This window comes from Garra rufa, chromosome 9 (genome assembly GCF_049309525.1).
Source record: "Garra rufa chromosome 9, GarRuf1.0, whole genome shotgun sequence".
In the NCBI taxonomy this organism is placed as follows: Eukaryota; Metazoa; Chordata; class Actinopteri; order Cypriniformes; family Cyprinidae; genus Garra; species Garra rufa.
Window position 1 is genome coordinate 27,826,862 of NC_133369.1, and position 27,644 is coordinate 27,854,505.

General features: G+C 36.7%; 1 protein-coding gene across 4 annotated transcripts in view; it reads right to left on the bottom strand.

Moving 5' to 3' along the window:
* The window catches only part of shc1 (SHC (Src homology 2 domain containing) transforming protein 1), a 50,082-nt gene that overhangs the window by 11,231 nt on the left and 11,207 nt on the right, over positions 1-27,644 (bottom strand). Inside the window, exons 2-7 of one of the 4 annotated variants that reach the window (XM_073846560.1) lie at positions 24,542-24,583; positions 14,162-14,326; positions 9,896-9,966; positions 7,263-7,326; positions 3,386-3,505; positions 1,206-1,259 (exon numbers count right to left, since the gene is read on the bottom strand). In XM_073846560.1, coding sequence (XP_073702661.1) covers positions 1,206-1,259; positions 3,386-3,505; positions 7,263-7,326; positions 9,896-9,966; positions 14,162-14,326; positions 24,542-24,553 — 486 coding nt within the window. In that variant the 5' untranslated portion in view covers positions 24,554-24,583. Of the gene's footprint in view, positions 1-1,205; positions 1,260-3,385; positions 3,506-7,262; positions 7,327-9,895; positions 9,967-14,161; positions 16,840-24,541; positions 24,584-27,644 lie in introns of those variants that run through there. The other 3 variants (XM_073846562.1, XM_073846561.1, XM_073846559.1) reach the window with 3 other exon arrangements.

Sequence of the window (27,644 nt, forward strand, 5' to 3'; positions counted from 1 at the left end):
GCAAATGTATTTATATTTAATATTAAATTAATTTATATGAATATATAATATATTAATATGTTATACATTTGAATTATAAAATTATTAATTTTGTAATTGTTCAATTAAGTTAAATTTGACATGTATTCAAAAAAATATGATTTATTAATCAATAATTGTAATTTACAATTGTATTATTCTATTTATTAATTAATAATTAAATTAATTACATTAATAATTAACTTATTATAACTTTATAAAATATATATATATATATATATATATATAAATTAATTTAAATTTAAATTATTAAGTTAAATGATTAATTATTTAATAATTAATATTTAATATTATATTATATTATATATATAATTATATATAAATATTAAATAATTTGTATACACATTCAATTTATTTTCTAATTCAATTATTGATTTTCAATTGTTCTAAAATTTATTAATCAATAAATGCAATAAACATTTTATATTATTCATTTATTAATAAGTAATAATCATATCACATCAATAATCATAATTAACTACAACAACTTATCATAACTCTTTCTAACATTTTGTGTGTGTGTGTGTGTGTGTGTGTGTGTGTGTGTGTCTAAATAAAATGCTAATGTATATATATATATTTAATATTAAATACATTTAAATGAAGAATTTATATATTAGATTGTAATTACCAATTATTTAAAATTAAAAATGATCAAATGTAACATTTTATATTATGCTATTTATTAATCAATAAATTAATGAATTACATTAATAGTCATAATTAATTTACGATTTAATTAAAATTTTATAATAATAATAATAATAATAATAATAGTCAACTAGATGCTCAGGCAAACCAACAACTAACTGATTTTGAAAATATGTCGATTTGCACATCCCAACTGCTGTCACGTTGTACTTCAATACACTATCAAGGTTCTTGAACGTAATCATTATTTAAAAAGCAATGCTTTAACAACGATTACATTCAGCATTTAATTTGTAGAGGCGATCCGAAGGCACTTGTTTGTTGTGGACTCTGGCTTTGCAGGGCCATCAGCTCGGCTAATAGCTAAATGGATTTGTGCTTCAGTTGATTAAATTAACCACTGATAAGCGTAATCGATGAAATTAACAACGGCAATCTGCAACCAATGATGAACATCCCTAGTAAAGACAGAAAGAGAAGTAGAAAGAGACATTGAGAGACAGATTGTGACTCACTGGATCTCCTCCTGATGCAAAAGAGATGGACTGCATGTGATGGTTGGCGATAATCTGTAAGGAGAGAGGGATGGAGAAAAGGACAATGTGACAAAAAAAGACAAAAAAGTGCAGTGGGCATGAGATGAAGAATGAGTAAACATGGAAGTGACAGAGGACAAGTGAAAGTAAAGGATGGACAGAGAGGGAGACAAGGGGAGAGATGATGTGGTGAGACTGTGGTCTAACATAGAGGAACAGAGCAGTTGTGTGCAGTAATTCTGCATGGTTTAGATTCATTAAGATAAACACATATCAGCAGGGCAATTAGTCCAGGCCCTATTCTGGGCTCCAGTCAGCTGCCTGCTGAGCAGCCCAAACGCTGATAAACCTCACTGCGCTAATGCAAAACACACTGGCATATAACTGGAGAATTATTAGCAAGCAAAAAAAAAGTCCTGTGGTGCAGCTGTAAACAAGCCAGAGGATATCTGCTCCTGTTGAATACGCCAACTTTACATAATCTATCGGACCTCTGGGTAACACACTTGTTTAGTTAAGCGCCAACAAATTTCAAGATTAGACCCTTGAAAGACCCAATGCAGGCTACTTATATTTCCACTTTTAGATACACACACACACAAATATAAAAATAATAAAATAAAATAATTTAAGACCCCATTTTCACCTGACATTCATCTTAAATGATTGGATCAAAAATATTCAGCTGTTTTAGCATTATATTATATTATATTATATTATATATTTTGATATTTTCATTGAAGTTAGTTTTTCAGAAATTAGTTTTTTGTGTGTGATTTTTAAATATATTACTATTTAGTTTAAAATTATTTTATAATATATTTTATTTCTGTTTTAATTTATTAATTTATTCAGTGTTGTAGCGTAAACTAAATGAGAATTAGAAATGCTGCCTTGGAAACTAACTAAAATAGGTTTTTCATCTAATATTTTTATTTTATTTTATTATTTCAATTAACCCTTTTAGTTAAATAGTTTATTTTATGTCAATAACTGAAATAACTGATAACTTCTCCTGACATCCACCTTGAGAGATCGAATCAAAAATAGTCAGCTGTTTTAGTATTATATTATATTTACTATATATTTTGTTTTGATATCTTCATTGAAGTTTTAGTTAAACATGTATTTAAATATGTATATGTATTTTGCTGTGTGTTTTTTAAATATATTATTATTTAGGTAAAACATTTTTATTTTATCTTCTTTATTTCTTCTTTTTCTTTTTATTGTTTTAGTTTTAACTTATTAATTTAATTATTTAGTGCTTCAGCTTAAACTACAGAAATAAAACTATTAGAAATAAACTGAAATATGTTTTTCATCTAATATTTTTAATTTATTTTATTTTATTTTATACTAAATATAAAATTTTATAAAATATTATTTAGTATAAAATACTAATATATTTCCAATTTTAGATCCACAAAAAATATATAAAATAAAATAAAAGACCCCATTTTCTCCTGACATCCATCTTGGGTGATCTGATCAAAAATAGTTAGCTGTTTTAGTATTGTTTTTATATCATTATTATATTATATTATATTATATTATATTACATTATATTTTATTTTGTTTTTTCATCTAGGTTTTAGTAAGTTTTTTTTTGTAATTTCATTATGTTTTTTTAAAGATATTACTAATTAAAATTATTTTTATTTCTGTTTATTTCTAAGTTTTATTTTATTGATGTATTTATTTAGTGGTTCAGCTTAAACTAAATAAGAATTAGAAATGTTGCCTTGGCAACTAACTGAAATATGTTTTTCATCTAATATTTATATTTTATCATATTTAATTAACACTTTTATTTAAATTCAGTAACTGTGATGGTAAGGCAAGGCAAATTAAAAGGAATTAAAAGGAAAATTAACCTACTTAAACAGCTTGCTTCTGGCTGTCTCTACACATAACACAACTAGGATGTGAAAAAGTATTTCAAGCATCGTAAAAATGGCAAACTTCACTTTTTAGACATACTGAGAAATATTTTATTCAGAGGAAGAGATAGCATAATTCAGTCCATCCCGTCCTGCTGTGAAAAGCGCCTGCATAATGCAGGATGCTTTCATCATTAGCTGTGGGTAGCGGTGAATTTCACACAGGAAAGGAAAGAAGGCAGTGTATTCATGTTTGTGTGCATGCGTGACTCTAACCTGTTTGCAGTCGACTGCCAGTAGGTTGAGACTGCTGGTCGACACGGTGAGGCTGATTGTCATTCCAGCAAACTGGAGATTACTCTTCCCTAAGATGGAGGAGAGACAGCGAGAAGAGGGCTGCAAAGAGACAGGAACAGAGACACTCCATTAATTACGTCAGATCCAAAAAAGAACAACGCTAAATATTTCATGATCAAAAGATGAAACCTTAATATTTTATGAAAAGAGGTTTTAACAGGAAACAGAGAACATTTTAAATAGTTAAGTCTGTCTAGTCTGACCTGTTTCACCTTAGCCTTTCAAAATACTCAATTTGATGACGTGTGCAAATGCAAGCTCTCGAAAGCTTCATCTTGAAATATTTCATAGGTATGTTATTTTTGCGTTATACTACAGAAGGGAAATTACAATACTTCTTTTCTAATTTTTACACTTGAAAGAGATATTTTGAATTTGGACTGCAATAACCTTATCCATTTAAACCACTTGCTGTTAGCAATTCATACTGCACTTTTAAGCTTTCTTTTTGACGGGAACGGCAGTAGAGCTTCTATTTTGATGAAAACAAGCTTACGAAAATGTGTCTCACTACAAATCTTGTGAAAATAAACCATAACTGATGGCGTTGCGTTCCCAAACGCACATGAAAGCACATGAAATAAACAAGTTCTCTGCATTAACTGTGAACTGAGCTGTTCTGAGGTGCGGAAAACACCGGATCATGAGCTGATCGCCTAAACAAAGTGCACACTTCACTTTGAAACGTGCAGCAAAAACAGACTTGATGAAGGGATTTATCCCATATTGCGCTTTCGGTTTTAGTTTGTTAGATACTGTGCCAAAGCATATCATCATGTGACCACAATAATATTGAGACAGTTCTACTATTGTGTCATCATGATATTGATAATATTGTTACATTGGTAGTAAAAACATACGTATTTTTTGGCCTTTAGTCTCACATTTTTTCAGTGCTTAAAGTTTAGGGACAGATGTTTTTTTGTTTTTTTAAAGAAATGAATAATTCATTAAATTGGTCAAACCTGAAAATAAAAGTATATATATATATATATATATATATATATATATATATATATATTAGTGGTGGGCCGTTATCGGCGTTAACGTGCTGCGTTAACGTGGGACTCTTATCGGGCGATAAAAAAAAATATCGCCGTTAATCTATTCTCAAAGTTGGGTTGGGAGCTGGGTCTAAACTACGCAAGATATGATGACTTTCACCTTGATATTTTAGCGCGGATGACGTATACCTAGTCGAATTGCACTGTAGGGGGCGAGAACGAGTCTTCAACTTCTGTGAAATTACCACATCAAATGAGACGTGCTGACATTGATGCAGTTATGAAGCCGCTTCAGGGCAGGTGCGTTGCTAGACCCTTTTTACTGGGGCACGTGAGTTATAATTTACTTTGATAATCCCGAAATAAAGACATTAAACTATATGCAACAACTGAATTGACGCTTCTAAAAGCAACGCAGTTTAATGGAAGACTATGTACGCAGAAATCCATGCCCGTGCACGTCTGTGTATTTAACGGCAACACGCACGTCGTGCAGCCTTTTGCGCACAAGTACTTGGTTACACAAGTTTGTATAGGTAATTATGTTGTAAATGCAATTGTCAAGCAGTTTGTGATGCATTTTGGAAACAGGAGATGAGCGCCTGATCTAATGCGCCACTTGGCCCGTTCTCGAAGACTTACTTTTAGTCATTATTTGGGTAGCACACATATTCTGAATGCCTTCAGCAGAATTCAAATTAGCCATTTTAATCTAGATTAATCTAGATTAATTCCAATATTTAATCTAGATTAAAAAAATTAATCTATGCCCACCCCTAATATATATATATATATATATTAAATATTAAGTTGCTAATAATAAGAAATGCTTCTGAAGAATCATGTGACACTGAAGACTGGAGTAATGGCTGCTGAAAAATCAACTTTGCCATTACAGGAATAAATTGCACTGTAATCTATTTAAAAAAATGGTCATAAAAACCGTAATATTCCACAATATTAATGTTTTACTGTATTTTTGGTGAAATAAATGCAGCTATGTTGAGCATAAGAGCTTATGCTTTTTTTTAAAGGGGTCATATATTTTCCTTTGTCTTTGGAGTGTTACAAGTTTTTTGTGCATATATAAGATCTGTAAAGTTACAAAGATTAAAGTCTCAAACCCAAAGAGATATTCTTCATATAAGTTAAGACTCGCCTATGTCACGGTGTGGCAAGATTTGCATAATACCGCCCAAATGTATACACAATGGAAAAAGGTGTAACTTTTATTCTTATTGTTGTAGTTGCCATGTTGTGGAGATGCTGTGTGTTTCGTTGTGAAATCGAAAGGATTTTTTTTGGTCTTCCAAATGAGTACACAACTAGAAATCAGTGGTTAAGTTGTATACAACACTGTTCCAAAACCGTACAATGCAAATATTTGAGTGTGTGCAGCCTATTTTTCGGAGGACTGTTTCCTGAACCTGGGAGAATAGCCTACATTGCTTTAGAGCGATGAGTTTTGTAAAAATCGACGCATTTCAGAAACGCGGGGCAGAGAGGAGAAACAATAATGTACAGTATGTGGAAAATAATGTTTTTTGAACCTCAAACCACATAAACACATTGCACTGCACCAAATACACAACGTCATATGACCCCTCTAAGTCAAAAACTTAGTGTAGCTGTAAATGAGGTATCTATGTGAAAATAAACCAAAAAAACAAGTTCTACATGCAATAACAGCAACATAAACACTTACTATTCAGTAAATCTGCCTGAATCCAGATAATTTAAGGTTACACTTTGTGGTTTGGTTTTATTGTTTGTAAATAAATTACTATTTTAATGACCCCCTTCTAATAGACTTGGCATACTACAATAACACTTTCTAATTAAAAATTGTAATTAAAGAAAAACCTAAAGGGATACTTCACCCAAAAATGAAAATTCTATCATTAGTTACTCACCCTCATGTTGTTCCAAACCTGTAAGACCTTCGTTTATCTTCAAAACACAATTAATATATTTTTGATAAAAACCGAGAGCTTTCTGATCCTGCATAGACAGCGACCCATCTGACACGTTTAAGGCCCAGAAAGGTACTAAGGACATTGTTAAAATAGTCTGTGAAAAGAAATTGTTGAATAAAGTCATTATTTTGTTTTCTTTGCACACAAAAAATATCCTTGTAGCTTCATAAAATTCAGGTTAAATCACTGATGTCACATGAACTATTTTAACGATGTCCTTACTACCTTTCTGGGACTTGGACAAATCTGTGTTGCTGTATTTGTAGGGTCAGAAAGCTCTTGGATTTCATCAAAAATACCTTAATTTGTGTTCCAAAGTCAATTAATGACAGAATTTTCATTTTTGGTAAACAGAAATCATTTAATTTTCTGTACAGAGCCACCGTAGCAATGCGGTCAATGTGAAAGCATAGTACAAGCCGGGTGCTGCAGTAACGCTGATGCTTCGCTTAACACACTATTCATAAATGCTGTGTGAAACAGGCCTGTGTTGATCATATAACCAGGGCAGACTTTGGCTCCTCGCTCACACACACAAACCCTATAAGCAAATCGAAAGAGGTCTTGCACTCCACAACCTCTGAAACCAGCCGTAAACCAAATACCACAGTCTGACCAGCCGAGACACAACACTTGAGCAAACACGTGTGAATGTGTGTTAAACGAAACACAGCAGCATTTTACTGGAAACCGGTCAGGCCTTCCTAGAACATTGTGAGGTTTGTGAGCCGTACCTGAAACTAACAAAAGTGCAGAAATATTGCGAGGCTGAAAGTCTGTGTCTGTGAAACTAAGATAAGATAAAGCGTTGACTACCTTTCTCCTTCGCTGAGCTCCTTTGGCACCTGGTACTGCCTCACACACCACTGATATTGCCTCCCTGAAATACAAAACAAACGGTTATAAATGTACACACATGCAGGGTGCAGATTGTGAGGAGAACATAATCAGATTGTTAGATGAGAGTTTCCATTACAGTCCTTTTCATGCGTTCCCAAATTTCATATGGCCGAGGGACTATTACATTAGACACATGCTCCAGTCATTACACTTCCTGCCATCTTACACATGCAAGCAGGCAGACATGCAAACAAAAACACCAAGATTATTATTGTTAAAATCTATTATGAATTATGAAGACTGTGAAAAATATAAATAAATACTAAAATAAGAGGGATCATACAAAATGCATGCTATTTTTTATTTAGTACTGATCTGAATAAGATATTTCACATAGAAGATATTTACATAGTCTACAAGAGAAAATAGTTTATAGCAATAAAGTAATAATTTTTAAAAATAACCCAAAAGTTTACATACACCTGATTCTTAATACTGTGCTGTTACCTGAATGATCCACTGTTTTTTTCTTTCTTTTTTGTTTAGTTATAGTTGTTCATGAGTCCCTTGTTTGTGCTGAACAGTTAAACTGCCTGCTTTTCTTTAGAAAAATCCTTCAGGTCCCACAAATTCTTGAGTTTTCAGCATTTTTGTGTTTTTGGACCCTTTCCAGCAATGACTGAATGATTTTGAGAGCCATCTTTTCACACTGAGGACAACTGAGGGACTCATATGCAACTATTACAGAAGGTTCAAATGCTCACTGGTGCTTTAAAAGGAAACACAATGCATTAAAAGCCAAGGGGTGAAAACTTTTTGTATTTGAAGATCAGGGTAAATTTAACTTATTTTGTCTTCTGAGAAACATGTAAGTATCTCCTGAAGTGCAGTACTAAATGAAAAAAAAAAAAAAGATATTTAGGCAAAATAAGAAAAATGTACACATCTCCATTCTGTTCAAAAGTTTTCACCCCTGGCTCTTAATGCATTGTGTTTCCTTCCGGAGCATCAGTGAGCATTTGAACCTTCTGTAATAGTTGCGTATGAGTCCCTCAGTTGTCCTAAGTGTGAAAAGACGGACCTTAAAATCATACAGTCATTGTTAAAAAAGGTTCAAATACACGAAAATGCTGAAATTTTTTTTGACAAATTTTAAATTTTAACAAAACAATTCTGAAGAACAGCGAGCAGTTTAACTGTTCAGGACAAACAAGGGACTCATGAACAACTATCACTAAACAAAATAAAACACAAAACAGCTATGCATCATTTAGGTAACAACACAGTATTAAGAAATTAAGTGTATGTAAACTTTTAAACGGGGTCCTTTTTATGAACTATTATTTTCTCTTGTGGACTATATCTAAACATCTTTTATCTGAAATATCTAATTCAGGTCAGTCCTAAATAAAAAAAAATAGCATGCATAGTTATTTTGGTTAAATAATTAACAGTTTGCAGATTCTGGAAGGTGTATGAAAACTTTTGACCTCAACTGTAAACATTCACTAAAATATAAACAAAAATGCTACAAAATTACAGAGATTTGTTTTAAATCAACGGTGTAACTGATTCTAAATCTGATTGACCGAATGAATGGTCTGATTTATTCTAAATCTGAAGCCTGACTATCAGTGTATGTCATAAAAAATAAAAAAGTCTGCCAATTAAACAAAAAGTGGTTGTTTGATTCACTAACAACAACCACTATATTGGGTCACCCACAAAAAAATAAATTAATATTTAAATTAAAAAATAAATTAATAAATTAAATAAATAAAATAAAATACTTTCTTTCTGTGTATTGTTGATTAAAAAATAAAATACAATTTAAAACATAGAAAAACTAAATAAAGACAGGTCAAATTTTTTCAACCTATAATAACTCGCGCACACCCTTCCTAATGTTTTTTCCTTGAATGCATTTCACCCTCCAGCGAAATTGAGGATTATGCATGAAAACAGTTTATCGAGCAGCTGCTAGTGTCAATATTGAGAAGCAAATGTGTGTAACATCCATTAACAAACACACACACACGAACACACAGAAAAGGGAGGAAACCACGAGGGTTCCAGAGGATTCTATTATAAGACTTTATGGTTACACAGCAGGGCTGATGCCATTAAAACGCCTTCCCTTCTTCCCTGTTCTCTTTCTTGCATACAAAAGCACAGCATTTCAGTGCAGGACGTGTTGCATTTTGCAGATACTGTGGTCTAACACTTCATAGATGCGTATTATTCAAAAAAGCGTGAGAACGGAAGAAACTAAATGGCTGAGAATGAGAAGATGATTGTGTAGGTTCATTAGTTTAGTATTTCCCTCTTGTGCTCTCTTTCTGTCACACTCTATGAGAGAGCAACATGAATTTTTCATCAGAGGAGGGGCTTTTAACTGGACCCGTGCAAGAGAGTGTGTATGTTAGTGCACATGTGCATTAGGATGTGGAGAGAATGTACGATTAAATCACTCCTGTGGGACGCTGTGGATATACATACACTGGATATTTGAGCGAATATGAGAGGAAGTGCAAGCGAGATTGAATATGTGTGTGTGTGTGTGTGTGTGTGTGTGTGTGTGTGTGTGTGTGTGTGTGTGTGTGTGTTACCTGGTAACCTGAGTTCTGGTGTTGAAGTCCAGTGCTCTCATTGACTGCAGCACCTCCACGCAGCCCATATACTGCAGCAAAGACAAAGAAGACAAACCTTCAGTCACAGCACTTCCTGTGCTAGCCCTTCAACCACAATACAAAGCACAGAATACGGTTAAGTGTTGCAGAGTTGCTTTGTGTCACGATTATTGAGTTGGCCAGGCAGCTGTAGTGCATGTGGTTAAGTGCGTGTGTGTACGTGTTTTATGAGAACTGATGCTCTAATTACGAAGCACTAATCAAATAAAGCAGTTCTCAATGTAGTTCCTGCCCGTAGACTTGGATTTATCTGAAAATGCCACACATTAAAGAAAACAATCCATTAAGCAGACAAAATGGACTTGGACTAAAATGGACTCGCTAAGAGAATTAAAAAACAGCAGAACTCTAAGTTTTTAACCAACATTTATAGCAACATTAGGGCTGCATTATTTTTGTAAAAAAAAAAAAAAAAAAAAAAATCCTTTCGCTGCTTGGACATTAAGGCATAATAATAAAAATGATAATGATATGCATCATTATAATGTCTACTTCTGTATCATTACAAGAACAAAGTAATAAATAATTTCAGTCCACTTTACATGCACAGCTGTTTCAATAAGTTATTATTTTTAGTAGATGTAGTAGTAGTAGTAGCCTAAAAATGTAACTACAAAATAGTCTCTATGATATTCTGGATCCCATGTATGACTTGGGTCCCTGGTTTAATGGTCTATGAGATTTTTTGTCCGTTTTATATTTAATATATTGTTGAGTATCATCAGCATAACAGTGGAAACTAATCCCATATTTTCTAATAATATTACCAAAGGGCAGCAACCTGTGTATTGATAATAGCAGAGGGCCTAAGACTGATCCTTGGAGCACTCCATACTTTACCAGCGTTAATTGAGATGATTTTCCGTTTAAATAAACAGTGGTAATGGTCAGACAGGTAGGATCTAAACCATCTTAAATGAAAATGAAAATAGAAAATGAATAAAATAAAATAAAATAAAATAAAATAAATAAAAATAATGAAACAAATAAATAAAAATAAAATAAATGAAATGGAATACAATAAAATGAAACAAATATAATAAAATAAAACTAAAATGAAAACATGAAATGAAAAAATAAAATGAAATGAAAAAATGAAATAAAATAAAAAAATATATAATGAAATTAAAATAAAATGGAAAAATAAAATGAAGAAAATAATACAATAAAATGGAAAAATCAAATTAAAATAAAACGAATATATATATATATACACACATATACACATACATATATATACATACATATATATATATATATATATATATATATATATATATATATATATATATATATAATAAAAATAAAATAAATGAAAAAAATTACATTAAAATAAATTAAATATAATGAAATAAAATAATAAAATAAAATGGAAACAAAATAATAAACCATCTGAAAGTCTGCCCTTGAATCCTGATCTATATAGTGTTGAATACAGCACTAAGATCAAGTAAAACAAGTAGCCTTGGTCTGATGCAAGAAGCAATTCAAGAAGAGCTGAATGAATGGGGAAAACAATTTGAGAAAGCAAGTCAGATATTTTCTTGTCCCAAAAGATTTCTTTGTCCATTTTATATTTAACTTATGGTTGAGTTTCATCAGCATAACAAATGAAATCCCATATTTTCTAAGAAGAGGAGCTGACAGTATTTCTTCTAATTATCTTCCTCTTTCTCTGTACAAGTGGACAGCTTCATGGCATCTGTTTGTACATAGATCTTTTGAACTGTGAATTGTGATATGTTTTTGAAGTGAACTAAATCTGAATAAAAATGTTGTTCATTAAAAAAGAAGAGCTGACAGTGAATAAATAGGAAAACAAACTGAAAAAAGTATATTTTCTTGTCCATTTTATATTTAATATATAGTTGAGTATCTTCAGCATAACAATTGAAATTTATCCCATATTTTCTTATAATATTACCCAGGGGCAGTAACATGCATATTGAAAATAGCAAAGGGCCTAAGACAGATCCTTGAGGCACTCCATACTTTACCAGCGTTAATTGAGATAATTCTCCATTTAATTAAACAAAGTGGTAATAGTCGGACAGGTAGGATATAAACCATCATAAAGCCTGCCTTTGAATACCCGTAAAGTTATGTAATCGAACTATAGGTATGTCATGATCTATAGTGTCGAACGTAGCACTAAGATCAAGTAAAACAAGTAATGAGATGCAGCCTTGATCTAATTCAAGAAGCAAGTCAAGAAGAGCTGACAGTATTATAATTTTCTTCCTCTTTCTCTGTACAAGTGGGCCACTTCATGGCATCTGTTTGTACATAGATCTTTTGAACTGTGAATTGTGATATGTTTTTGAAGTGAACTAAATCTGAATAAAAATGTTGTTCATTAAAAAAAGAAGAGCTGACAGTGAATAAAGAGGAAAACAAACTGAAAAAGTATATTTTATTGTCCCAAAAGATTTCTTTGTCATTTTATATTTAATATATAGTTGAGTATCTTCAGCATAACAATGGAAATTAATCCCTTATTTTCTAATAATATTACCCAGGGGCAGTAACATGCATATTGAAAATAGCAAAGGGCCTAAGACAGATCCTTGAGGCACTCCATGCTTTACCAGTGTTAATTGAGATAATTCCCCATTTAATTAAAACAAAGTGGTAACGGTCGGCAGGTAGAATCTAAGTCATCTTAAAGCCTGCCTTTGAATACCCGTATAGTTTTGTAATCGAACTATAGGTATGTCATGATCTATAGTGTCGAACACAGCACTAAGATCAAGTAAAACAAGTAATGAGATGCAGCCTTGGTCTAATTCAAGAAGCAAGTCAAGAAGAGCTGACAGTATTTCTTCTAATTTTCTTCCTCTTTCTCTGTACAAGTAGACGGCTTCATGGCATCTGTTTGTACATAGTTCTTTTGAACTGTGAATTGTGATATGTTTTTGAAGTAAACTAAATTTAAATACAAATGCTGTTCATTAAAAAAGAAGAGCTAATAGTTAATAAATGGGAAAACAAACTGAAAAAGTATATTTTCTTGTCCCAAAAGATTTCTTTGTCTGTCTTATTTTTAATAGTTGAGTATCTTCAGCATAACAATGGAAATGAATACCATACTTTCTAATAATATTACCCAGGGGCAGCAACATGTATATTGAAAATAGCAGAGGGCCTAAGACAGATCCTTGAGGCACTCCATAATTTACTGGCGTTAATTAAGATAATTCCCAATTTAATTAAACAAAGTGGTAACAGTCAGACAGGTAGGATCTAAACCATCTTAATGCCTGCCCTTGAATAGTTTTGTAATCAATCTATGAGTGTCATGATCTATAGTGTCAAACGCAGCACTAAGATCAAGTAAAACTAGAAATGAGATGCAGCCTTGGTCTGATACTAATCAGCATAACAATGAAAACTAATCCCATATTTCCTAATAATATTACTAAGGGGCAGCAACATGTGTATTGAAAATAACAGAGGGCCTAAGACAGATCCTTGGGGCACTCCATAATTTACTGGTGTTAACTGAGATGATTTCCCATTTAAATAACCAATAATAAAAGTGGTAATGGTCAGACAGGTAGAATCTAAACCATTGGTCTCAAACTCAATTCCTGGAGAGCCACAGCTCTGCACATTTTCCCTCCAACCCTAATCAAACACACCTGATCCAGCTAATCAAGGTCTTCAGGATTACTAGAAACTCCAAGCAGGTGTGAGCTGGAGCTGGTTGGAGCTAAACTCTGCAGAGCTGCGGCCCTCCAGGAATTGAGTTTGAGACCTCTGATCTAAACCTGTATAGTTTTGTAATCGATATGTCGATCCATAGTCCTGAATGCAGCACTAAGATCAGGTAAAACTAGGAATGAGCCTTGGTCTGATGAAAGACGCAAGTCAAGAAGAGCTGTCAGTGAATAAATGGGTAGTATGTTACTTAGTAAGTAACTCAGACATTTTTATTGTAAATTTAAAAGTAATGGGTTACTTTACTAGTTACTTGAAAGATTACATAACTGTGCTTGTGAGATCACACTTCTTCTCAAAAAGTTGCTGCAACCCAAACAGTGTAGGACAAATTATGCTGCAGAGCTTAATATGTTTGGAGATGTAAATCAACATAAAGGTAAAAAGGGAAATAACAACCAGAAAAGAAACCAGAGGTGGGAAGACAAACACAAAACTGGATGGACGAACAGACATGCATCTTACCCTGACAGTGTAGGAGACTCCACTGGTGCTGACCACGTTGTCCGAGTGGAGCCAGCCTCGGGTGGGCTTGTTGACGAAGGAGCCATGCCGCGTCCACTCATCGCCGCCGAGCTGGCCCCCTTCCACACGGGCCCTCCGCGAGGCCCCGCCCAGCCGGTTCATATCCTGTGGGGGACGAGGAGGAGGAGATGGGGCTGTTAGAGAAAGGAGGGGAAGAGGAGGAGGAAGAGAAGAAGAGTTGGTGGCGGAGTTCCCAGTGTCTTCCGGAGGGTCTCCCAAACCTCCCTGACCACCTGGCACGTTAGCCAGCCTGCTGGAGGCCTTCAGGCCTGGGAGCAGAGTGGAAGACACCCCCAGCCGCAGGGCTCCCATCCTGGGGAAGAAGGAGCAAAGGGTGGTGGGGCTGTTCTCAGCCTGCCGTGGAGACGAAGGAGGGAGGATAGGAGTGAGGGAGGAGGAGGAGAGAGAAGGAGGAATGCCGGGAGGGGTTAGTGGGGTTAGAGGAGCAGAAGAAGGAAGAGAGGGATTGGACGCCGTCTCTTCTGTTGAGCTGAAGGAGTCGCTCCTGAAGGGCGTGTATTTGGTTTTGGGGACGAGCTCCATGATGTCTCCGCCGTCTCAGTGTCCACTAAACGTGCTTAATTGTCTCTCCACGTCGCTCTATCACAATCGATAACTTGTCTTCCCTTGTCTTTTATAGTCCTCTTTTTCTCTGCATCTACTGATTCCTTCATCATTGCACCAGAGGGATGACCGTTCAGTCCGGAAAGCATCAAAAACAGGATGCGAAAAGAGACGAAAAGACATATGCAAAAAAGTAACAAAGTGTTCTTGCATCAGATCTCAAGTCTGCATAGAGCTTCTCAGGACACTATGAATTACTAAATATAGTATGATTGTCATGAAGTTATTGGTTTAGTCATATATAAGTGCTCCAGACACAATCCCTTCCGGTGGATGTGTGAAAGAGAGTACTATCGTGTTTTATACGCATGCGAGTGTGTTTATGTGCCTGCTCATTTCTCTTTGCATGTGCTGGGCTCCACTCTACTAGCTCTTGTCTGACAGACTCCCATAAAAAGCCTATTAGCTGCAGCTGAGACTTTGAGAGAGGAGGCTTCCGTCAGACAGACGGATCGATAGAGTGAGAGAGGAAGAGAGCGGGAAGAGATGGATGGAAAATGCTAAAAGTACTGATCCAGTGAATGTGGATCATTTAATGATGATTCAAACTGCTGCGCTCAGTGATGATTAGACTGGCGCCGATCAACATAATTCTCAACGTTTGGTTTAAAGACTTAATTTAGTCCAGGTGTTAAAAAAAATGTACACCAGGGATCTTCAACAAGGGGTACGTGACCCCTAGGAAGTCACTTGATTTGAAACTATTCGATTTTTGTGATAAAAAATGAAATTATGCATACAATACTAATCTAAATCTGAAGCTAAAGTGCAGCTAAATGTTTTATTTTAAGTTAAAGTTAAATATAACATGACTATATACATGAATAATGATGTTTTTTAATGAATTTATAGCATAATATATATTTTTAAATACATTAATACAGATTTTATTAGAGGCCAGACTTAACTTCAACACTTAATTTCATACAATATATAAAAAGGGAACCTGATGTACACCATCTAGCACCTAGATTACATAAAGTACATGGAGTACCGTACGTCTAGATCTGCCACCTCACGTCCTGTCACACATCTGCATCCGCATCTTTTCCTGTCACTCCCTTTCCCTCCTCCTCCAGATGATTTTGGGACCACTGTCGCCAAGCCGAGCTCTATCCCTATCTTTCTCCTCCTCCTCTCGTCTTTTCCAGATCACCTCCGGCTGCGCTGCTTTCTCGCCCTCAGCGCTTGTCCCTTTGAGTCTATCCTCCTCTCTATCCTTTCTCTCCTGGAATCCCTCCCTCAGCCTCCACACCGTGTATCCCACAGCGTTCCTCCTCTCCTCCTCCAGCTTCTGCCTCTCCAGCTCTCTCTCCCTCTCCAACACGCTCGCTCTCTTCTTCCAGATAATCTCTCGCTCCCCCGCACCCCCTCCCACGTCTTCTTTCCCGTTCTCCAGGCTGTCCCACTACACCTATTTGCCTTAAAAAAAAACACCTGAGCCTCTTTGCAATCTTCAAATTAGCACAAATATTTAGTGAATCATCAAACTCAGAAAAAGAAAAACTAATTTTCGATTATACACAGAGATAATTAACCCTGATAAACAACGGTTTGTAGAAATGTGATTTAGAAAAGGACAAACTAGACTTGTAAAGCCCTGAAACACTTAAGTCAAAGTTAAATATGGCTGTAGAGAAGATAACATGGGTTTGAGCACCATTTCGAGAACCACTGATTGTTTGGTGTGATCTGTGAAGAAGTTAAAGTGTGATAATCCAGCCACAAGGGAACTACGATGTTCCTAAAACAAGCACGTTCCAGCACTGTCAGGGTGACGGTAATAAGACCCGATTGGCCAAATCTGAAGTACCGCCTCCAGAGATCTGCTCATTAGACGCTAACTGGAAAATCAATCAGATGCTCATTAGCCTAAATGACACCTCAAAATCAGGCAAACAGTCTTAGATTGAGCAGTTCTTCATAGATCTGTTTCCTGAGTGAAAACCTACCCTCCAAACGTCACTTAGCAAAGTCAAACACCGAATTTAATGCGCATCCCCAGTGTAAAGCACTTTAAAACCTCTGATAGAGAGGCAACAGTCTTGTAACCTCTAACAATTCTGAGCTAGCAGACCAGGGTAACTCTAAACCTCACAAATGATTAGCATTAACAGTTTCTACTGACGTTATGAATGCCAGTTTATAGCCAAGTCCAGCCGACTTGGACCAAATCCAGTCAAGGTTTTCACTGCATATATTTTACATAAGCAACCACAAAAGTACCTTGAGCTGCTATTGTTGTGGCTTACTTTGTCCATTCAGGTGTTTCTGATTGTTTTTGTACTCTTTAGCACCAGTGTGTGAGCACAAAGAAGCCTCAGGGCTGCAAAAGGACGGCCTCAGATGTGCATGAACAAATGCGAGACATCCCAAGTTGTTCCAACAGATGTGACTGGCAGTCAAAGACAACGAGGCGGCCCTATTATCTCAGTTGGAGTGCGACAAGACCCGAGAGACCCAAGGGATTTATGTGCACTCCAATGCATCTACAAAGCACCATGTTAGCGGTGCTATTGGGCCATTCTCATGGTGAGATTCCTCACAGAGGACCTGTAAAGAGAACAGCTCAGACCAAATAAGTTATGGGCATCCACTGCAAGTTCGTAAACCGTATCACAACGATATGGCACAGAATCAGTAGTTTAGCACTGCAGAGCTTACTGTAGTCCAAACAGCTTTGTTCATTTAATTTATTGTGCACTTGCACTGAAGTGTCCCAGACTTGGCTGTATTACCAAGTCGCTCATCGTGTCACGGACTTTATTGACGTCAACACAACATGGCACAGAAATTGCACAGTGTTTAGGAGAACCTGTACAGAGAAGTAGAAACTATAAAAGAACAGTAGGGTACTATACAAGAACATTTAAATAATATCATAACTGTTTAACACACTATGGTAACCTAGCTTGGGTGTAGCACCTGTCAGTTAGGAATATGGCAAAATCCCTGTTTTGATATGACGGATTGTTTCAGAAACCAGTAAACATGAGTGAACGAGTTGCCAACCAAACAGTGGATGCGCTGTTTTTAAAGGTTGAGAGGTTCCTGTTTGTCTGAAGTGAAACAAAAGGCAAGTAAACCAACCACAAAAAGAGATTATTGACTATTGTCAAGAACAGGTGTAGTTAACAAGCTAGAAATCGTGTCTTTATGATTGACGTGAGCTGAAATGGCTAATCTCATTAATTGGATGTTGAATTAGTGCAGTTGAGCTCTAGCACAGATGGAAAAACCTGAGATTAACTACACCATTTCAATATAAAACATTTAAATCAATGATAAAAAGTCCAATGTTGGATATGGCAACTCTGATTTAGAGACCGAATGAACTTAGAGCGAGCACCTTGAACCCTCGTGAGGTCTGAAGGCACGACTCTTTTCCAGTACTTGCGAGATTGAACGCAGAGTCCGGTTTAAAGCATAACTTGGGACACTGCAACACGCTAGCGCCGAAATTGTGAAAGACAAAGAACGTAACACGCCAATGAAACAGTTGCCATGGTAACAGACTGAGGAAAAAACGTGCGAGACGGAGTCATGACAGAACCCAAACAAAAGCCGACAAGTTTCGCCAACTCAAAACCTGTCGGCTCGCTCCCCATCCAATCACGAGAGCTCAGAGCCAGCCTGAATTAATGTTCTGCAGCGAGCGCTGGCACAGGATGGGAAAGTTCAACCGCTGCCGCCACAAACACCACAGCGGTGATCAATGTTGACATCCAGACTCAAAAAGAACCAGACACACATCTGAACACACGCACAGAGCGCAGTCCTGGCACCAATCCAAATGAGAAAATCAAATATTGCTCGAGTACACACACAAACACACACTTAACTCGTGCACACTTCCGTCTGAACACAGCAGAACTACCAAAAGCTAAAAAGTAGTCCTGATGTCTATGAAATATCTATCAGTAAGCACCTGTTTATACACTACAAATAAAGACATCTAAAAGTTTTGCATAAAAAAACCTGATTTGTGTCTGCATAACTCGTAAGTAACACCAAAAACATTGTGTTCCAATAACAGACATCAGTATGTACATTAAAAATACAAGAGTAAGTAAGTTGTTATCCAAAAAAGTCAAAGAACTTAAAGAGCTTTTTTCTGTCCTCACGGTGCAGAAAGTAAGAGCGAAATTTCATCCGCTAAGTCCTTGCATTTAAAAGACACATTTTAGGTACAAACGAACGACCTCCATGTTCAAATCATAATCACGTTAATATTTAAACAGTGCCAGACAATCCTCCTCCTTCTCCTCTTTCTCCCTCACTTGCTTTCTGGCTCAGTCCCCTCCCTGAAAGACAAAAAACATTCTGTTCTTTTATCCTTTTCTTGTGTTCTCTTCAATATCACAAAGTCACGCCGGCTTCCTCGTTCAGTGTCAGTCTCGTCCAGCCTCACTTCTTTGGAACGGCGTGATGAACGGCACAGCGGTCTTCTTTTGTCCTCTCCTTCCCCCACAGTCTCTCATCCTCTCCTCTCTCCACCTCCGTCTGTGTGTGAGGAGCGATGTACCCGACTGTCCTCTATTCTCCTCTCCTCCCTGTCTGGTCTATTGCTCTCTCTCTCTCTCTCTCTCTCTCACTGATGCTAGCACTGATTCCCCCTGCACTCCTGCCCCCTCCTTCCCTTCCTCTCTCGCTCTCTCTCTCCTTGCAGCGTCAGTCATTTATGCATTTATGAGAGTGTGCATGCATGCACAAGCAGCCGAGCACCTCTCTCTCTAATGCACACAATTATGATGGGGGCAGAGAGAGAGAGAGTCAATGGATGGAGGGAAAAATGCGGATGAGGAGCATGAAGTCTGCCCTCAACGCTCCTCCCATTGTAACTTAAGAGCAATCAAGTTGGGGGCTAGTCATTTCTGTCTACTTCCTCTTGATATTCCATAATCCTCCACATAATTTCCACTTTTTTCATATTTCTGACGCTTTAAAGATATTAGATTACCTTGAAAAGAAAATTCTGTCATTAATGTATGCACCTTGTGTCGTTTTAAACCTGTATGTCTTACTCTGTGGAACATTAAATGTGTCCCTGGACCACAAGACCAGCCTTAAGTAGCACGGATGTATTTGTGGCAATAGGCAAAAATACATTGTATAGGTCAAAATTATCGATTAACCTTAGGATATTAAGTAAAGATCATGTATAATGAAGATATTTTGTAAATTTCCTTCTGTAAATATATCAAAACGTAATTTTTGATTAGTAATATGCATTGCTGAGAACTTAATTTGGACTTTATTGGCAATTTCTCAATATTCAGATTTTTTTGCACCCTCAGATTCCAGATTTTTAAATAGTTGTATCTCCAAATATTGTCCTATACTAAAAAAACATACATTAATGGAAAGCTTTTTTATTCAGCTTTCAGATAACTAGTTTTGTGGTCCAGGGTCACAAATAAGATATTTCATATAATGAAAGTCAATGAGGTCCAAAACAAAACTACATTGGATCCCATTGACTTTCATCGTATATTATACATTTTTAATTTTTGTCAACAACAACCTACAACAACCTAATGCCGAGCAAAAGCAAAATGCAGGTCATCAACGCATCCTCAAGGTTATCTTGGCATATGCGCTTACAAATCCAGACCAACTGTGCAATAAGCGTCTAATCAATGTGTCGGAATAACTAGAGGGTTGATTTGTGACTCACTCAGTCGAGTGACCTGAATTCAGGGTTACGAGGATAAGTCTGCTGAACTACAAATCCCAGAGTGCACTCTGTCCGTGCTCCGGCTTTCTAAGGACACGGGGGGCTGCAAATGCAGCAAAGGTGCATTGATTCTTTTTTTTGTGCTGCTTCTTCCCTGTCACTTTTCTGTGTTGAAATGTCCATCAGAAACATCTGGAGGGAGGGAATATTTGAGCTTAAACACGGTTGCATCATGGTCCTTGGCTCCAGGGCATAGGCATGTCTGGCGAGCACACACACTCAGAACAGACAGGCAGAGGGGGAGGGAGAGAGAGAGAGAGGGGAAGAGAGAGGGAGTATGCAAAACACACATATAGGGGGAAAGAGAATCAGCTAGACAATCACAAGAAATGAATTAATGCAGACAAACATTCACAACAGGGTAAACAAACACATGATTAATGCAAAAAGACAACAGATTCAATTACATACTTTTAAATTTGAAGACAATAGACAAACAAACACTGCAGGGCTCAATAATAAGGATGGTGAGAGTATTTGGGGATAATTGAAAGGTGAGGTGCATGACTTAAAGAAACAGTTCTGTCATTAATTACTCACCCTCATGTCGTTCCAAACCCAAAAGACCTTTGTTCATCTTCAGAACTCAACTGAAGATATTTATGAAATCCGAGAGCTCTCTGACGCATAGACAGCAATGAAACTGACACGTTCAAGGCCCAGAAAGGTAGTAAGGACATCATTAAAATAGTCCATGTGACGTCAATGGTTCAAAGCTATGAGAATACTTTTTGTGCACACAGAAAACAAAAATAGCAACTTTATTCAAAAAATTCTTCTTTTACGTGTCAGACTTCAACAGTACCATGCACGAATGTGGTGCTGCTGACACAGGAGCCGGTGTTTTGGTGTAGAACATCCATCTATCTTAGTTTATCATCTGTATATTCTGGTTTAAATGTGCAAGTCATTGTCTCTGTCGAAATCTTCAGACATGTTTACTTGTTTTATGTACAGCGTGTGTCTTCTGCTTGTAAACAAGGTGCAGTGCTTCCGAGTCCTACATCAGAACGCCGGCTCCTGCATCAGCAGCATCACATGTATGCGTCAATGTTTATGCAATGTTGGCTGGTCCTTAGTTGGTCAAGAGCTGGTTTGAGCTGGTCATGTGCTGGTCCTAAGCAACAAGCTCCTGCTCAGGACCAGCTTAAACCAGCTCTTGACCAACTAAGGACCAGCCTAAACCAGCTCAGACCAGCTTTTTTTCAACAGGGACGAAGCATGCATGTGATGCTGCTGATGCAGAAGCTGGCGTTCTGATCTTAAACCAGCTCAGGACCAGCTCAAACCAGCTGCAATGCTTCAAAACATACATAACCAGCAAATGCTATTTTTTCAACAGGGGTGGTACTCTTGCGAACGCACACTGAAGACTGACATGAAAGAAATTGTTGAATGAAGCCGTTATTTTTGTTTTCTTTGCGCACATAAAATATTTTGAACATGTCAGTTGCGTTACTGCCTATCCAGGTTCAGAAAGCCCCCGGATTTCATCAAAAATATCTTAAAGGTACAATATGTAATTTTTGCCGCTAGAGAGCACATATTCAAAACAAACAACAAAACAAAGGCGTAGTTTGATGTCGTGATTGAGTGTGGAATCATAGGAGTTATTGTCTTCATCCCCACTGCCGATGCAAATTCGATGGGACTCGGCAAGAAATCATGTTCATGGATGAGCTAATCTACTAAAGTTTTATTAACATCACTGTAGTAAGAAGCAGGGTGTGGCTGAAAGCCGTGGAAGCAAAACGAGGCCACTGAAGTGTTTGCTAATAAGAGATAAGCACAACACATGGCTTAAAAGCAATCGACCGCTTTCACTCCTTCCAGTCATGCGTATGTAGGTTAAAGGCTGTATAAGCGATTTCAAGCCTGAAACATAAAGTGTCATATTCAGCTGACCTTTCTTCACGATCCGCTCGCTGCCTGCCCCATAAATCGGCTGTAAAAAAGAAAAACGCGTCTCTCTGGTCAGCCTAGGGTCCGAGATATGCCAAAAAAACAATCGGTGCTACCAACCTTTCCACATAAAAACAAACAGTGTTCCAACCAATCAGCATCAGGGGGATGGTGTTGTGGACTTTCGTACTGGTGTAGGGATGTGAGGGAGGCGGAGTGAAAGTCCACAACACCAACCCCCTGCCTATTGCCCATATCTCGGACCCTAGGCTGACCACAGAGACGCGTTTTTTTTACAGCTGATTTATGGGGCAGGCAGCGAGCGGATCGTGAAGAAAGGTCAGCTGAATATGACACTTTATGTTTCAGCCTAGAATCGCTGATACAACCTTTAAAACAGTGCTGTTTTATCATACTAGATACATTTGAGTGTGTTTGTCACCTGTCTAATACAATACAAAATAAAGCGTCTTTAGTGTTTCCATGTTTTTTACAAAATAAAACCGGACATCGTAGGTGTTTGACGTCATTGGCAGGCGACGCATTGACACGGCCCTTTAAACTACTTAAATTCTTATTTCTCTGGATTTTTCAAAAGATTTGGGAGTAATGTAAGTACACAAGTCAACAAAAAATTTAACACTATTCTAGTGGTTTTTAGATATTTTAATCAAAGAAATCTTACATATTGTGCCTTTAATTTGCGTTCCGAAGACGAACGAAAGTCTTAGGGGTTTGGAAAGACATGAGGTTGAGTGATTAATGAATTTTAATTTTTGTGTGAAATAACTCATTAAATTAAAATTTGCACATCCTTGATGCATGATAACGTAAGATAAATAGTTAAAAGTTATATACAAATATTGCATTTGCCATTACTTTTTTCAGCAATGATATATATATATATTTCCTGACACAAATAAAATGCTTATAAAAATTATATTACAAAAACAGAAAAAAGATGGATTTTTGGGGGAAAAAAACATCCTTATTGTTGCGCCCTACGGGAGCTATACATTTTAATTTAAAGAATAAAACAAGAACCAAAATAAACAATGTGCAATATCACGATTCTCAATTCATAATGCAAGCTTCCAAGAATAAATACAGACAAAAAAGAAAAGATCTATGCCAAGTTGAGCCCAAGAACCCCAGAGGAACCCACAGCAGGTAAGAAAAGAAAACAAATCCCAGACTCCCTGCTTTAATTTACAATTCTGGTGCCATGACCCGAGATCTCCAACACATTGAGATGAAATGAAAATGGAAATCCACACCTCGAAAAGAATAAGTAAGAAAATAACAAGGTAGCACACATGTGGCAAAGTGAAAGTTCCAGACACCCATCCCATCACCTGGTGCATATTTGAAGTGTAACCCTAGGCATAGAGGCTGATGATTCTCATCAATGACAACATGTAGGTGTTTCACCTAGAGACCCACACATACTCTTGAGCATCTCAGAACGGAAGGACAGGAAGTGAGCTAACACAGAGAGATGCAGAGCCAGGCATTATGGTAAATCTAATGACCTACATTTTCAACTCCCTGAAGAAACGTATCGTTGTGTATAAAGCACAGTGCGCGTGCATGTGCGGAATGCAGTAAAAGATATTCATAGACGGCACTAGATGTTCTCTTCTTACCCGGCTCATTGTACTAAAACTTTTGTTGCCATGTAACTGCAATGAACAGACTCGCATCTATTAAAAATAAGCACTGAAGACAAAATGAAAGCCTATTTCAATAATAAACTGCATAATACACAGTACATTCAGCAAGAGGCTTGCAATACAACTAGTTAATCGAGGCACACCCAACAAATTAATGTAATTTAACCTAAATTTTCGGTGACATAGAATTCATACCAATTATAAAGGGTGTAATTCCTGTCGGTTAAGTCTCCGTCTGAGTAATAGCATAAAGCAGGTTTATAAGTTAACCCACTGGCTTTTACACTAACTGGACAAAATGTGTCAGGTCAGGTTTTTCGTAAATGTATGACCAGCCTCCATGCCTCGGGATACGTACGTGCAGGTGTGTTTGGGAACGCTTACCACATACTCCATCGGAAAACACTCTTTTGTGTGTCAGTTTTCCTAGAAAGTGCATGTAGACGTACATTAGCATGTTCTCACACACACAAAAACATGACACATTAGCAAAGCCAACAATTACAGCAAGCCTTTGATTAGCCTGAGGGCCAAAATCATCCAAATGAGAAAAAAGGGCGGTTTTATAAAAACATTTTTGGCTTAGGTATGCATTAATGAACGATTCAGTCGAGGATTACGACAAAAGACTTTCGAAATCAGTTTTTCTCATAGCACCTGGGGGAAAAAAACATCACAACTCCATCTGGCTACAACCGATAGTTTGATTGCGCAAGCATGTGCGTTCAAGATTAAAATACACCCCGAAAAAAGAGAAAGGCACATTAAAGAATGTCTGCGTCTATGTCTGTGGTCGTGCTCAGACAAACCGTGGAATGAAAGGAATGACCAGGCAGGACCAGTAATGGGTACGTATGCAGTAGCTTGCTTATGTCTCCAGATTGAATCGGTGACAGCTCAGAGCGCACATGTTCCAGCCTGCTGGGAGTTGATCAGAGCAGGTAACATTCTTAAAAACAGCCACCCAGAATAGCACTGTTACTGCGGTCAGTAACCAATAGCAACTCCTCTGGAACATTTTGTGTTACTTTGGTAACAATGTGTTCTTTGCTTATCAATGATGCTACTCTGCAGTGCGCACTGATCTCAGAAAGCATTGTGGGTGCACTCCGAACCCACATTCACACTTTAGCAAATGTGAAGATGTGGGCAGAGGATGAAAGGTACACAGACTCATATAACTACAATAAGTTAAACGTTTTAATTAGTGTATAAAAATTGATGTGAAAAATTATTGGACGGGTACTTTGTTTTCAATGTATTATATCTGAATGTGCTGTAATTAGCACAGGATTAGTAGCACACAGACTTGTTGGTGGTTGGTGGCTATTTGGCAGCTTATTTTTAGGAAAGAACCACCCACTCAGACTGACAAAAAATAAATCGGCTGATTACAGTTTGCTTTTTTTCATGTGAAGTTTACACTTTGTCCGAACTTCTAACCAGGTGTGATGTGACAAGATTCAAGTAACAGTGTTATTATAATTAAAAAATCTGGGCAAAAGCATTGTTAAGTGGGACAAAACATCTAAACCGAATAAAATATATTATCTTGGTTTCCAAACTAAGTAAAAACTAGTGACGGGCGGTTTAACCTTTTTTTGGGGGAGGGGATTTTGGCGATTTGATGGTTTATCACATTTTTTTCTCTGACTGTGCTTTTATATTAATCAGAAATTATAAAACAGTTGCAGAACCACTACATTTTCATCACGATCCAAATAAACATGCTACATATATCAAGAGCAGTTTTTTATATAAATTAGATTGTGTAATTTCAAAATTTAAAGCAAAAACAGAATGGTCTGACCTTAGCTTTGTGATTTAATACTACATAAAACGTATATGAACGAAACAAAAACAGCAGACGGATTGAGTGAGATGCAAATTCACTCTCTGACAGCAGGTGGCGCTTATGGAACAGCAGCTACGCTTTTAAATAATACATTAGTATGCATTATATGGAGGTAAGATGAAAAGAAAATAGCATCTCAACTTTTCTGTAGACAGTCAGTATCTCTTAGGGTTGGGTATCATTTGGGTTTTCTTTTTCAATACCGGTGCCAAATCGATACTTTTAAAACGGTACCGGTGCCTCAACCGATACTTTTAAAACGGTACCGGTGCCTCAACCGATACTTTTAAAACGGTACCGGTGCCTCAACCGATACTTTTTTAAAAAGCCACAAAAGTCGGCACCGATAGCCTTGTGGGCAGCGCGTCAACATACAGCGCCGTTGCGCTCCGGGCGTCCTGTGCTCGAATCCCGACTCGAGGACCTTTCCGTTCTCGCCCCCCATCTCTCTCCCACTTTGCTTCCTGTCATGTCTGATCTGTCCTATCATAATAAAGGCAAAAATGCCAAAAAAATAAATCTTAAAAAAAAAAGGCCACAAAATGGTGAATGACACAAGATTATCTTTTTATTGGACAAAAAAAATTATTTAAACAATGTATTAAAAGTTTAAAGTATACATTAATACTTACATAAATACAAAACACAACAACAATAAAACCTAAGCCACCTAACCCAACTACAATAATTTAACAGCTTCAAATTTCAGCAATTCTTTTGCAGAAATATTACCATATTTGCCTTCTCTGGCAAAATACGACACCTCTCCTGACTTATTGCATGTCCTGGTATGACTGAGGCAGGGGTCGTTCACACTGAGGGTGCGATTTGTAAAAAAAAGCAGAGGGGGGATGCTTTTGAAAACTTTTTTCACTTTCCATAAGCGGAGGTTTGACTAAACTATTAGTGTCACGTCATGAAATGTTTTTAATACGAAAACTGTCTAATGTGATCACAATTTAATAAAAACATTGTAAGTTAGGCCTTTTAATTGTAATAATTTCATTTCGAACAACGAATAAATTATACAGAGAAAGTGAGCAAAGTATCAACTGAGCTTTCTGAAACTATTTACGAATTAGTAAACCACTGCGTCAGAAAATTTGCCTGTTTCGAATCGCTCCAATCAGAAATGAGGCACCGAAATTCATGTTCTGATTCAGTCCAGTAGCATCTCTGGCTTCTGTTAAAGGGATAGTTCATCCAAAAATGAAAATCTGATGTTTATCTGCTTACCCCCAGGGCATCCAAGATGTAGGTGACTGTTTCTTCAGTAGAACACAAACAAAGATTTTTAACTCAAACTGTTGCAGTCTGTCAATCATACAATGGGACCCATGGCTTTGAGAGAAAAACATACACAGACGAAACCAAATTAAACCCTGCGGCTCGTGATGATACATTGAGGTCTGTGCAAGAAACTGAACCGCATTTATATAATTTTTTTTTACCTCTGATTCACCTCAATGTCCAACTGTTCTAAATGCATTCACAACAGCCGGCGTGTGACGCGTCAACGTGATCTCGCATAGTAAACATTGTTTTGCTACTCAATGGTAATTACTTGTGCTTATCCTGATTGTTACAACCGATTAAAAACTAAAAGATTAAGTTTGCTTGCGTGAACTCATC